Source organism: Nannospalax galili, unplaced genomic scaffold (assembly GCF_000622305.1).
Source record: "Nannospalax galili isolate Female #2095 unplaced genomic scaffold, S.galili_v1.0 scaffold299, whole genome shotgun sequence".
NCBI lineage: Eukaryota > Metazoa > Chordata > Mammalia > Rodentia > Spalacidae > Nannospalax > Nannospalax galili.
This window is the reverse complement of record NW_008343973.1, coordinates 165,555-178,712: the sequence shown is the minus strand read 5'-3', so window position 1 is coordinate 178,712 and position 13,158 is coordinate 165,555. Positions and strand designations below refer to the sequence as shown.

The 13,158-nt window shown below is 40.6% G+C and overlaps 1 protein-coding gene across 2 annotated transcripts in view; it reads right to left on the bottom strand.

Moving 5' to 3' along the window:
- Positions 1 to 13,158, bottom strand: part of Il18rap (interleukin 18 receptor accessory protein) — a 42,994-nt gene that overhangs the window by 12,829 nt on the left and 17,007 nt on the right. For both annotated transcript variants that reach the window (XM_029567019.1, XM_008840313.3), the window contains 2 exons: positions 6,284 to 6,434; positions 418 to 483 (listed from right to left, as the gene is read on the bottom strand). In XM_029567019.1, the coding sequence (XP_029422879.1) occupies positions 418 to 483; positions 6,284 to 6,434 (217 nt within the window). The remainder of the gene's footprint in view (positions 1 to 417; positions 484 to 6,283; positions 6,435 to 13,158) is intronic.

The window sequence follows — 13,158 nt, the reverse complement described above, 5'->3', positions numbered from 1 at the left end:
CTCCAGCCCCTGTTATAATTTTCTTAAAGCCTAGCCCAAATGTAATAGACATAAAAGTCGACCTCCATGAGTTGGCAAGTCCATAGATATAACCAATGGATACATATACACATATGCTTCTTCCTGGGAAGAATCTAAAACCTATTGATCTTGTCTAATTGATCAGTCACTTATCACACATTGCCCCATTATTGCTCAGTGAAGCCCTGTCAAGATCTGTACATGATGCCAATGGACAGATCAAATGATTGAGGCTTAGAAGGATTAACTCTGCATGATGACAAAATTAGTCAGAACTGAATCAAGAATCACACCCAACATTGTTACTTGAAACTCTAATCGCCCTTTCCTCACATCACACTTAGACCTGCTCCAGAAACCCAGAGTCTCACAGGGACGATAACAGGCCCAGCTTACCAAGTTCCACTTCCACTGTGTCAACAATGGGCTCCAGAATGGCTGGTTTCAAGTTAATGTCGTCCACTGAAAGATGAAAATAAAAATCATCTTTTTCACCGAGAAATTGCAAGGCCTGCTTGCTAAAGATTTGTATTTGATCAACATTTTGATTTAAATGTTCTTGATGCCTTTAAAAAAGATTACCCAAAATGAATAAATGTAAGAACTCAGATTTCTAGGTGGAAAGCTTGCCCCTAGAGTGTAAGGATATAACTCAGTCTAGTGGTTGACACTGAAGCATAAGGACCTAAGTTTGACCTCCAGAACCCTTGTAAAAAACAGACAAACAAACTAACAAAAAAAACCCAAAACAATAATGAAAACAACACAGCCAACCAACCAACAACGGCCACAAAAAGGCCTGGTAGCACATGCTTGTAACCCAGTGGTGGGGAGGTAGAGCTAGGCAGATATCTGGGGCTCACTAGCCAGCCAGCCTAGACTATTTGGCAAAGTATAGGCCAGTGTAAAACCCTGTCTCAACAAAAAACTGGTGCACTACATCTGAGGACCGACACCCAAGTTTGTCCTCTGGCCTTCACACACACAAACACACACACACACACATACACACACACACACACACACACACATACCTATATATACAAACTCCTACACCCATACACAAAGAAAGCTTGCTAGTGAAATGACTGGGCATCAAGTTATAAGTGCTAGGTAAGAATTGGTCCTTTATGAACCCATGTCTCCCTGGATAAATTATTTTCCACACCAATCCTACCCACTGCCCTCCCCATCTGCTTCTTCAGCTGGTTTTCTTTTTCTTGCCATTTGGTTTAGTCACTCAGCAAGAAGTAGAACTAAATATCAAACAGTTCCAAGTCCACCCCCACCATCCTTAAACTCATGCTTTATTTTAGAATGGAGAGTCCAACACTTAATTAATCATTCTATCCTTCAACTTCCTGCCACAGTTTTCAAATGTGTTTCCACTGTCATGCCACGCCTGAAGGTGTCCTATCTCCTGGTAAAAGCCACAGTCTTTCCTCTCCACATCATTGACTGACTTCTCACAGACTCCCTGGTTTACCCCATATCCTTTGTGCCACTAGCCCCCAACCTTCTTCACGGTAGCATTTATCTTTGCTCGCCAAGTCTTAAAAAAGAAAATAAAGCCCTCCACCTTACATCCCACCTCTCTCATTCTCCTTCCTTCCCAGCCAAATTCTTATAAGGATTCTTTACTCGTTTCTGCCATCCCATCACCTCCCATGGAGTCTGATTACTTTTTTAATACATTATTATTTTTATTTTATATGTATGAGTGTTTTGCCTGTATGTATGTAAGTGCACCCATATGGTGCAATGCCCACAGAGGTCAGAAGGGGGTGTCAGATCCCCTGGAATTGGAGTTACAAACATTTGTTAGTTGCAATTTGGGTGCTGGGAACCAAACCCAGATCCTCTGCAAGAGCAGCCAGTGCTCTTAACTGCTGAGCCATCTCTTCAGCCCCCACGATTTCTTTCTTCATCATCCCACTGAAATTTTTTGGATTCATGAGGAACATGCTTGTATCTAAATCCATCAGGCATCACTGAGTTTCTTAATCTGCTTTACCTCTCAGCAACACTGCACACAGTTGACCACATCCTCTTGTCTTGGGGACTTTGTTTTTTTTAATATTTTATTTATTATTTTTATGTGTATGAGTGTTATGCCTGCATGTAAGTGCACCCGTATCGTGCAACGCCCGTGGGGGACAGAAGAGGCTGTTGGATCCCCTGGAATTGGAGTTACAGACAGTTGTTAGCTGCCATGTGGGTGCTGGGATTCGAACCCAGGTCTTCTGCAAGAACAGTCAGTGTTCTTAACTGCTGAGCCATCTCGCCAGTCCCGGGGACTTTGCTTTTAATTTATGTGTCTGTGTATGTGTCTGCATGTGTGTATGTACACATGCATGTAGGCACCATGGAGGCCACAAATGGGCCTTTAATCTCCTGGAGCCCACGGTGGGAGCTAGGAATCAAACCCCTGTCCTCTGCAAGAGCAGCAAGTGGTCTTAACCACTGAGCCATCTCTCCGGCCCTTTTTTGTCTTCTTGACCTTGTATTCTCCTACAACCTTCAGTCTATGTCCTTATACCTCTCTATCCTTGTGGGTACTTTCTCTGTGCTACTTTCAAATATCCCTCTGGCCTCTGATCTCTCTGAGTGCACAGTCACTCTCTCTACTCTCCTCCAACAGGACAGTCCTCACTCCAGCCTTCTTCCTGGCGGGCTTGACTTCCCATGCTATTTCCCTAGTTCACCACCGTCACTTCTTCCCCCTCCCCCGACATCCATCTGCTAATGTGTGGTTCGGAGTCCTGCCCAAACTTCTTTGGGAATCTCATTCCATTTCTTAAAACATGTGCTTCTCCAAGTGTTGCAAACACTTGGGGGCTCAATTGCAGGCCCGCTCCTCACACTTGGCGGTTCTCACATTCCCATCTCCAACCTCACTTCTCCAGCGTGGATCTGAATACCTGCTCTTGATGTGAGCTGGGTAACAGGAGTCCTGCCAACCCAATGCTTCATCTCTTCTTTAGGCTTCTCCTTGCTTTCATTCTTATTAAATAACGTCATCATTTACTGACATATCACCTCAGAGAACTAAAGTGCCAATATTTCTCTTCCTTTTGTTTTCTGTTCAAAATACCTCACATGTTGTGTTGACTTATAAGTCAGCCATTTCCCACCACCCCTACCAAAACTATTGATGAGTAACTTGAGGAAACTTTTGAGATCATCAAGCAAACCTGCTTCCCTCTTCACCCCCCACTGTACCCAGTATCAGTAGAAGACAGAAAAAAAATCCACCTCCTCACCTAACTCAAACCTTCATGCTTTGCCTTGGCTTTTCTGCATTCCCAGCCACTAAATTCTCATAAATGTGCCTCCTAAATGTTTCTGAGGGCCACCTTTTTTCTATCCCTCCCTTTGCTGCTCCCAATTGCCTGCTTAACCATAGCAACCTCTTAGCTCTCCGCCAAGCCTCCAATATTGCTCTCAAATTTTTTTTTCTTAATATCAGTGTCCTATCCAGGGACTGCAGTCCTATCCAGACTCTGCAGTCTGTTATTCTCTACACTTTAGCCACTTGTGGCTTTCTGTGTCATCGCACTCTGTTACTTCACTGGTGACAGTTGAGAAACTCCATAAGCCTTAACATATGTGACAGAATGCATGAAATCTGATATGGGGGCTATAGGGGGTGTGGATGGGGAAGGGGTCTAAATATGATTAAGATGTATTTTATGAAGCACACAAAAAAATTGATAAAAGTATACATTGAGGAAAAAATTGTATATCAACCTCAGAAATAAATGTGTAAGGACAATATATTTAATTTTTCTTCATGACAGAGTAATCTATCTTGAATATGAATCTGCACATGATACTTTCATACTTTGCAATGTTCAGCGGTTTCCTGTTGATCCTTAGATAAAACTCCAGAGTTGCCAGGAGTGGTACCATGTGTCTGTGATGTTAGCTCTCAGGAGGCTGAGGAAAGAGACCACAAGTTTGAGGCCAGCTTAGGTTATGTGTGAGTTCTAAGCTAAGCTAAACTGTATTGGGAGATGTCTTTTTGAAAAAAAGGAAACAAGGGGCCGGAGAAATGGCTCAGCAGCCAAGATCACTGGCTGTTCTTGCAGAGGACTGGAGTTCTGTTCACAGCACCCACACAGTGGCTAACAACCATCCATAACTCCAGTTTCAGGGGATCCGACGCCCTCTTCTGTCCTCCTTGGGCACTGCATGACACAGGTGCACTTATACACCTGCAGGCATAACACTCATACACATAATTTTTTTTATTAAAAAAAGAGCAAAAAGGAAAACAAATGAGATCAAATGAAGAAACAAACAAAACTCTCCACAGTTAAACAAAATGAAACAAAGACTTGAAACTTGTTAGGATATGGTCCTGTTCCAGGGTGGTACTGTGGTCGTCCTGTCTGTCTAACCCTCCCACCTCCCCACTGATTTTCCTTGCCTTCCTGTCTGGGCCTCCTTCTCTCACACTTCCTGAACAGCAGCTGTGCTTCTCTGCCTGGGATGGATGGGCTCTTCCCCACTTCGGTGGGGCTCATTCCTTTTCCTCCTCAAGTCTTACTTGGATTGACTTGCCCAGGTTTGGGTTCAGTGGACCTGCCACATGCCCACTGCTTCTCTTTGCATTCACTCTTCTCACTGACTTCTGGCCTCCTGCTCTCTCTCTCTCTCTCTCTCTCTCTCTCTCTCTCTCTCTTATTAGAGGATGTGCCCAGACACTAATTGTTACATCTCTAGTCACACACTTAACACATGCTATAAGTTTAGAAACTGTTTTCTGGGAATGAATGTAGGGATAAATCAATAAATGAGAAAGAAATGATGACAGATATATTGGAATGACTGATATCAATATCACAAACCTTCCCAAGTGAAAGAGAAAAGTAAATTCTAGCATGGAGAACTTAGGGAGTGATGGATGCCTGAGAAAAAAGAACATTTACCCATTAGTTGCAGGAGAAAGTGATGCAAGTAAAATATTCACGTTCTGACTTCTCTTCTAAGAAGCAATCTGACATGAAGTGAAATAGAGGAAAGGGCAAGGTCCAGGAAATAAGCAGAAATTCGACTTAGTCTTAATGTACCCCAGCTGGCCTATATCTGGTGGTAAGATCACTGGAGGTAAAATTTATCCATGTCTTTAGGAAGAGCTGAGTCAACCACTCTGTAGCTCTTTGGAACAGAGCATGAATGACTCATTCTGCTACGTTTTGACCCCATAGGCCAAGCTTAAATTGTTTACATTTACCATCCGTTTATGCTGTTACTTTAGATACAGTAAGACTGACTCAAGGGAAAGGCCATGGAAGAAACAATCCAGAAGGGCAATAAATACAGGATGAGACATTTAACTTCCTTTTTAGTCAGGAAAGAACAGATTAGCAGGAAAAAAACAAGCATTACTTGATGTCAGTCAAAAAAATCCAATAACCCCAAATAGTATTTATGAATATTGGAAATTTGTTCATGGTTAATAAGGGATATAAACTACAAAATAATGTCTTGTGCAATAGTTTGTGTTTAAGGCACAAAAAGTAGTTTTGTACTTTATCAATGGGTGCGTTCTTATGCAGAGCAAACATAAAAATGTAAATGCAAAAGATGTAAATTATAATCTATAACTGCAGTGTTGTACTTCTTTAAAGAAAATGAACAAGATTCTGAACGTATAGAAAAGCGTTAACATGTGTTAAACTGGTGATAGACACATGGAAGTCATTTAATGTTTATGTGTATGAAACACTGAATATGTATTTAAATTTCTTGCAAAAGGAAAGCAGAGGCAAATGAGGAGAATGGACAGCCCAACTTGTGACAATGTGAACATGACCCAGAGTTGAGTATTCTTTGTGGGATGGAGTCTGGAATGATGCGATATTGATATAGTCAACACCCAACCTTTCAATGACTACAAATGGGTGACTATATCTTTTCTTCTTTACAGTGTTGTTATTTCTTTTATTTTGTACGTATGAGTGTTTTGTTTCCATGTATGTAAGTACACCTGTGTTGTGGATTACCCACGGAGACCAGAAGAGGGTGTTGGACCTCCTAGAACTTGAGCTAAGGATGGTTATTACCTGCCATGTGGATCCTGGGAACTGAACCTAGGTCTTCTGCAAGAGAACCCTGTGCTTTTAACCACTGGGCCATCTCTCAACCCCCTTCTTTTCTTTGAAGGGAAATAATTACTTAACAAAAGGAAAATAATTTTCTCTGGTCAATTAGAGTTCAGATCTCAGAATTGAGGGGGGAAAAAAATCTCACTTACCAACAGTTCTCACTTGAACAGCAGCTCTGACTGTCCAGGAACTCACATTATTCGACTGAGTGTAATCACATATGTACATGCCCCGGTTAAAGTGGTAAACTTCATCCACTATGATCGGGTTGCTCTTCTCCTGAGGGAGAAGCTGTCCATTCTAACCAAAATATAGGAAAATTAAATTGCTTTCTGTGGTCTATGAGTTTGTATTAATATTAATTTCACACATAGAAAAACTTCACTAACTAGAAACAGGAAGCCTGGTCAGTTGCAGTGAAGGCATCCTGAAAGCCATAAGGATATTGTGTTCCATACCGTATTATAAGATTCTTACATGAACCAAGAAGCATTTCCAAACTCAAGCACACTGTATATAGGGAAGAGAAACTGAATCCAATCAGCTCACAGGGAGCTGCTGACTTAGTATTTCCCAGAGCATGACTCTGGTGCCCTAGAATATTCTAGAAAACTCAAGCGTTCTCAGGAATGATGCCTAAATCATGTTTTAGTTATATGCACATATGTATGTGAGCATGCTATTTACATATATGTTATACACTTCAACGAAATTGTAGATTTTCTTTGAGAGCAATATGTAAAATATCCTTTTATGATAAATCTAATTTTAATGTAAGAGTAAATTATAGATTAAATATAATTAAATAAACCAGTGTACATAAAAATGATAAAGAATGACTTAATATTAAAAAAAATCACTATTGGACTCAGTGAACTCAATGTCAAATAAAAGTTAAAATACCCCTGTTAGAATCTGTCAGTGACTCCACCTGGCCTCTAACAGGAAGTCTATAATTCTTCCCAGCCTGATCTGCTCTCGTTTCTTGCTACTTTCCCTTTACCATTTGCCTTTCCTTGAAGAGCCACGCTCTTTTGGGACACCTGTATTTGCACGCTCCCCCCACTCCACTTTCCCCAGTTCATAAGCTGCAGCTCCAACTCAGAAAGCAGATCTCAGGAACAAAGACATCATTTGCTTCTGCAGAATCGCATCCAGAGTATTAGGGGTGAACTGCTATTATCAGGGATGGACCTTTTGGACTACATATGTAGTTGGGCACATCCTTGTCTGTAGTTATTGAAAGCAGTTTTTGTGCTTAGATATCTAGTTAGTCCTGGGTACAATGAGAGGAAAAAACATAGGCTCCTTCTCTCTGGGACCTGTCAGTTCAAGACTCTAAGCCCTGAGTCTCAAGCTGTTCAATAGCAACCTGCATATCATCCTCAGAGCACTTGGTAACCCTGCCTCAGCTCACATAAAGCAGGGATGCTTCCTTGAGTACATGCAGAGTTGTGAAGAATACATGGGAATCAGTCTGTTGAAGGTAAATGTCATTTTAGGAACAAAAAAAGCATGCATATGGGAAATGAGGCCAGGGTGAAAAGACTGATGGACTTGGAACACAGATGTGTTTGTTTGATCTTGGTCTCTTTAGTAAATAGCAAGAGCGACAGCAAATATAAGCTTGTTGTCAAGGATATGTGAATATATGAATGCACAGTTAAAAGAAAGGTTTTCAGGAAGATCCCATGATATGACATTTTGAGAAAAATGACTGACAGCTGGATATGGAGCTTTCAGAGCTTTAAGCGTCTTCATATCACCAGAGGAATAGTAGAGCTCAGTCAGTGTCTGTGGAATGACTGACTGTCACTGCCCCAACTCATGCAGCCCAAGCCCCACGTATCATGCTTCTGTGGCACATGACCTTCCAGTTTGCATTCAGTGCCAGGAGCAGATCTCTTACCATTATAGTTTAAAGAAAAGAGATAACACAAATAATAAAAAGTAAGAATCTGTCGTCTACATAGATTACAAAATTCTTCCTTGTATATTTTCACACGTGGTTGTGTTAGATCACAGACCTTCCAGAGGTTGCTGCCTCCCCCAGGGGGCCACCTGCTAGGGGACCCTGCAGCAATATTTCCTCTCTCAGCTCTGCAAAGAGCCAAATACCCCTACCACCCCCACCAACTAAGCCTGCTGCCTCCTGGTGTAGGGCCCACCCCTCCTTCAGAAATCTTTAGGAATGGACACCCAATGAAAATCATTGAGTCATAACTAATTAATTAAATATGGCGGCAACACGAAAGCAGAAGAGAACTGTTGGGAAATGGAAGAGAATCAGCAGGAGATGGAGGGAAAAAGAGAAGGTAACGAGAGGTGACTGTGAAAATACGATCAAAATACATTATGTACAAGTATGAAAATGTCATCATGAAAGCCATTGTGCATAATCAGTATGTAGCAACAAAAGATAAGAACAAACAACAAGGGATGGACACCTCCCTGGGACTGAAGGGTCTTTCTTCAGAACCCTGCAGTGCCGTCTGTGCTGTAATAGCTCCCTTGATAATGCTCTTCTTTGAAGAACAACTTGTCACAGTGTGCCTCCCCACATCTCTCTCCACCTCTCCTCCTCCGCAAATAATCTGGCCATGCACTAAAGGAGTCTCTGACTTGGAATTTGCAAGGATTTTATTTCTTCCATTTTACAAACGAGAAGACAAATACTTTAGAATTTAAATGAAAACCAATTTGAGAAAGCCTAGTAAACAAGAGATTTGAGAGAACCAAACATTTTTCTGACTGAGAGTTTCATGTACTGATTGAGGAATTTCCCTTCCACTGGGCCTTCTTCTCACAGTAGAAGCAGGAATTCCCCTCCTCCCCCCAAGTGTCTGGGGAAGTACCTGTAGCACAGGAAAGAATTTCTTGCAAGGTGGGCAAGGAGTCTAAAACAGAGCCATACTGGTCATAGAGAACAGCTACAGACAGAATGAAAAACCAGGGCAAGGGGTAGGGACAAACAAGGTTGAATATTTACCAGGCATCACAAAATCTAGGGCACCCCAGAGGCAAAACAAAGAACATGAGGGAAAATTCAGAGATAAAATTTTAATGAAGGCAATAATAACCTATGAAGAACAGAATGCAGAGTCGTAACTCTCAAGAGAAAGTGATGTGGAGGCGGGATGTGGAGCCATCCCTAAGGGCTCAGCCAAGCCCTGAGGAGGGTGGGTAGTAATCGAGCGGACCCATTTATTTTACAAATTGGTAATCATGGTCTAGTGTGTGTCATTAAGATTTTATGAAACAGAACTCAAAGGAAATTTATATATATACATATATATAATATGCGACCCTGGTACTGTTATGTTCAGAGGTGAAAGAGCTGGAAACAAAATTATAGAAGGAGAAGCATCCAAAGTGTGATATGTGTGAAATTAGAGGCTCAGAGGAATATAGGAGGCCCACTACATCTTCACTGTAGAGCACAATTTGGAAAATGCTTTCATTATCTCCTTGTTAAACACAAAGATACTTGTGAGCTGAATGATGGGACATTGGGTGACTCTTTAGATAACTAAGCATCATACTCTCGAGTGATGAATTAACGCACCACACGCAGCTGGAAGGGTCCCTCTGGAATCAGCAGCTAAGAACCCTATTTTATAAGCTTGCTTAGTAGTTTCACAAGGGCTTGAGAATCACATGTGCGCATTTATATCATCTATAAACGTCAAAAATCTAAGAATCAGGGCTGGAGCAATGACTCAGGGGTTAAAAGCAGTGGTTGCTCTTGCAGAGGACCCAGGTTCAATTCCCAGCACCCACATGGCAGCTAACAATTGCTGTAACTCCAGTTCCAGGCAATCCAACATCCTCTTCTGGACTCCACAGACATTGCATGACACAGGTGAATTTATACACATATCAGCAATACACTCATACACATAAAATAAAAAGAATAATGAAAATGTGTTTTTTTGGGGGGGTTAATTCAAGAGCAGCCAGGCATGGAGGTACATGCCTTTAATTCCAGCATGTGGGAGGCAGAGGTAGGTGGATCTCTGTGAGATCAAGGCCAGCCTGGTCTACATAGTGAGTTCCAGACCAGCTGGGGCTACAAGAGATCCTGTCTAAAAGAAACTAAAAAAAAATTAAAAAATAAATACAGTAAAAATTCCAGTTTCTTAACACATAGATTGATGAGTGACAGACCAATAAACTAGAATCTAATAAGAATGACTATGAAATTAGGCTCATAGGGTTACAAACTCCACTCTTTGGATACAAAATTGAGAATGTTTGTAGAAATACCTGATTGACGTTTTTGTGAAAAATGGCCTGCTTACCAGCTTAGAGTGGGGCCAAGCCAGCGCTAAGGGAATTGTAAGCGCATCCTGTATTTTGTTCAGAACAAGGAAGCAGATTCTCTGTTTTCAGAAAAAAACATAATCTAAGTTATCTTCATATTGTCCCTATTCAGAAATGCTTCAGCCTCTGGGTCTCCCTAGCCCCAGTACACTCACAGCTCTCCAAGGCAGGAAGCTCATTAAGTGCCCAAAGATGCCAGTTACTGCAAGAACTAAACCACAAGTAAATGAGAAGCAGAAGTGGCTGAACTATGTGCAAAGCTTCCACAGAACACAGGCCTCACCGATGGCCTGACACTCACGTCAGCACTGGAGCACACCAATGTGGCCCAAGTGAGAGTGTCTTAAATTACCAGTGGAAATATTAACTAGTGTACCAGGCCTACTGATAGAAGTAATGTGTCAAAACCATCATGGCATTCTAGGCTGTCTGTGAAGAAACCCTCCCACTGTCCTTCATTATAATTTTGTATTGTATCAAAGAATTGTTTAGTTTAAGATCATAAAAAGTGCTAGCTTATTAACTGTGACTATTTTTTATTCAAGGAATCTGTTTTTGCCAAAGATATTTTCATTATATTTCCAGATATTAGGAATATAAACAAAAATGTTCTTAGAAGAAATAACAGGTAACTTATTTCAATTCTGACTTTTCAATTTTTAAATAATTAATTGTACATAATGCTTATTTATATCCTCAGGTTTCTCTCCCTACCTCTCCAGAGTCATTTATAAAGGCTCTTATTTTGATCAAAAAAAAAAAAAGATTATCTAAGGACAATGACTCAACCAGGCCTCAGTGTTCTCCCTAAACCACTAGGCAAGGAATCATGGTGCTGGTCAGCTCAGGTCCTATGTAGCCCAGGAGCTGAGCAATCATCAAACTGATCCTCATTATTCAAACTTGTCTGTGGAGCATAGCCTCTGCCTTTACTCACCTTGTGTGGCTACGCTGCAACCTGAAGAACACCACCTAGCCTTGGAACCCACTGTGGAGCCCTGCTCAACACAGACTGCAAACAACAGCACCTTCCAGACAGGGAAGGCAAACTGATAGAGATGATCATGAATCCCACCTTTTCTGTCCAGAGTCCAGTCAGGTGTCTCACCAGACCATGGAGCAAAGTTTGAAGTTCCGTTCAACCTCAGAGTACAGGTTCTGGCCCAGACATAGGGAATTCAATCCAAGGTCTACTTCTCTGGGGTTGCTACCAGAATCCAAAGCTAGACTACATTCTGAAGGTTTGTTACCAACAAAGAACACGTTGTAAAGCAGTGGTCATTTCCTCAAATGTTCAGTCACCAGCTCAAGGACACAAAGATTATGGATAAACAGGGGCAGATGCCACTGTAAAAGAAAGTGATAAAATGGACCTTGAAGACGTGGAGATCTAGATCAAGAAATTCTAAGTAATGTGCTTTAAGAAGTTCAGGGAGCTATAACAAAATACAGATGAGAAAATAAGTTAAAATTTGAAGCAATTTATAAACAGAAATAGAAGTTGGAGAAATTAATGGAATCAGCTTTAAAAGACAAATGGAGGTCTTACAAATAAAAAACATAATTGCAAATAAAAGTTCCATAGAAAGTCTAAACGGCAAACTTAATCAACAGAGATGAGAACCAGGCAACTCGTATGTGGAGTGTTTGAAATCACCCAGCCCAAGAGCAAGGAGAGAGTGAGGGAGATGAACCGGCTTCAGAGGGTGTAGAGCACCATAAAGGTCCCGAACTTTTGCCTAACATGATTCTGAAAGAGAGAACAAAAATGTTAAAAAGCGTATTTAGAGAAATAAATAGCTAATAATCCCTCAAATCTGGAGAAAGACAAAATCCAGGTACAGAGATTGCTAATCAAATTCAATCCAAAGAGAAATTCATTTTAGACAAATTACAAATTAACCAAAAGGAAAGGAAGAAATAGTAAAAGAAAGACGAGCAGAAACACGTCATACCCAGGGCTGAGTACACACGGCTGTCAGCAAGATACTCAGCACAAATCCTGCAAGTCAGGAGAGAATGAAACGACATATTCAAAATTCACTATGTGTGAAATAAAACAAGCACAGAAAGACAAATACTGTGTGATTTCCCTTTACACATGGAATCCAAAGAGGCAGGTGCATAGACTTGTGGGTACAAAGGCCAGGCACTGGGGAGGGAACAAGGTAAGTGGGAAAAAGAGCATCAAGTTTCAGATACAAGGAATATTTTTGTGATTTATTGTGTGTGAGAGTGATTACACTCAATACTAATGTAGGGTACACTTAAAATCAATGGAGAGAAATTATCATTTTTGTTACTATTTTAACATAAAATGCAAAAATTTTGCTTATTTGAAATTATTCATTACTCTATAGGTCTTCTTTGGTTACACAAATAACTGTTTTAAACAAAATATCAATGTGATTAGTTAATGTTTGAAATGGCAATGATTAAAGTAGATGAGTTGCATAACATAAAGATATAGCATAAGGATTTTAAGAGAGATTTTTAACATTTTTCAAATGTTCATGAAAACTAGTAAATAAGCAAGGTCAGGGATACATTAATCAGCCTCACTTAACAATGCATAATATGAACAGAAGGGAAAACACCATAGCAATTACCTAAAATCTAGGCTTTTTTATTAAAAAATTAAAATAAAGTGATAAAACAAAATGGTAGTCTATAATGTATACATATATTTATTAAAAATGTG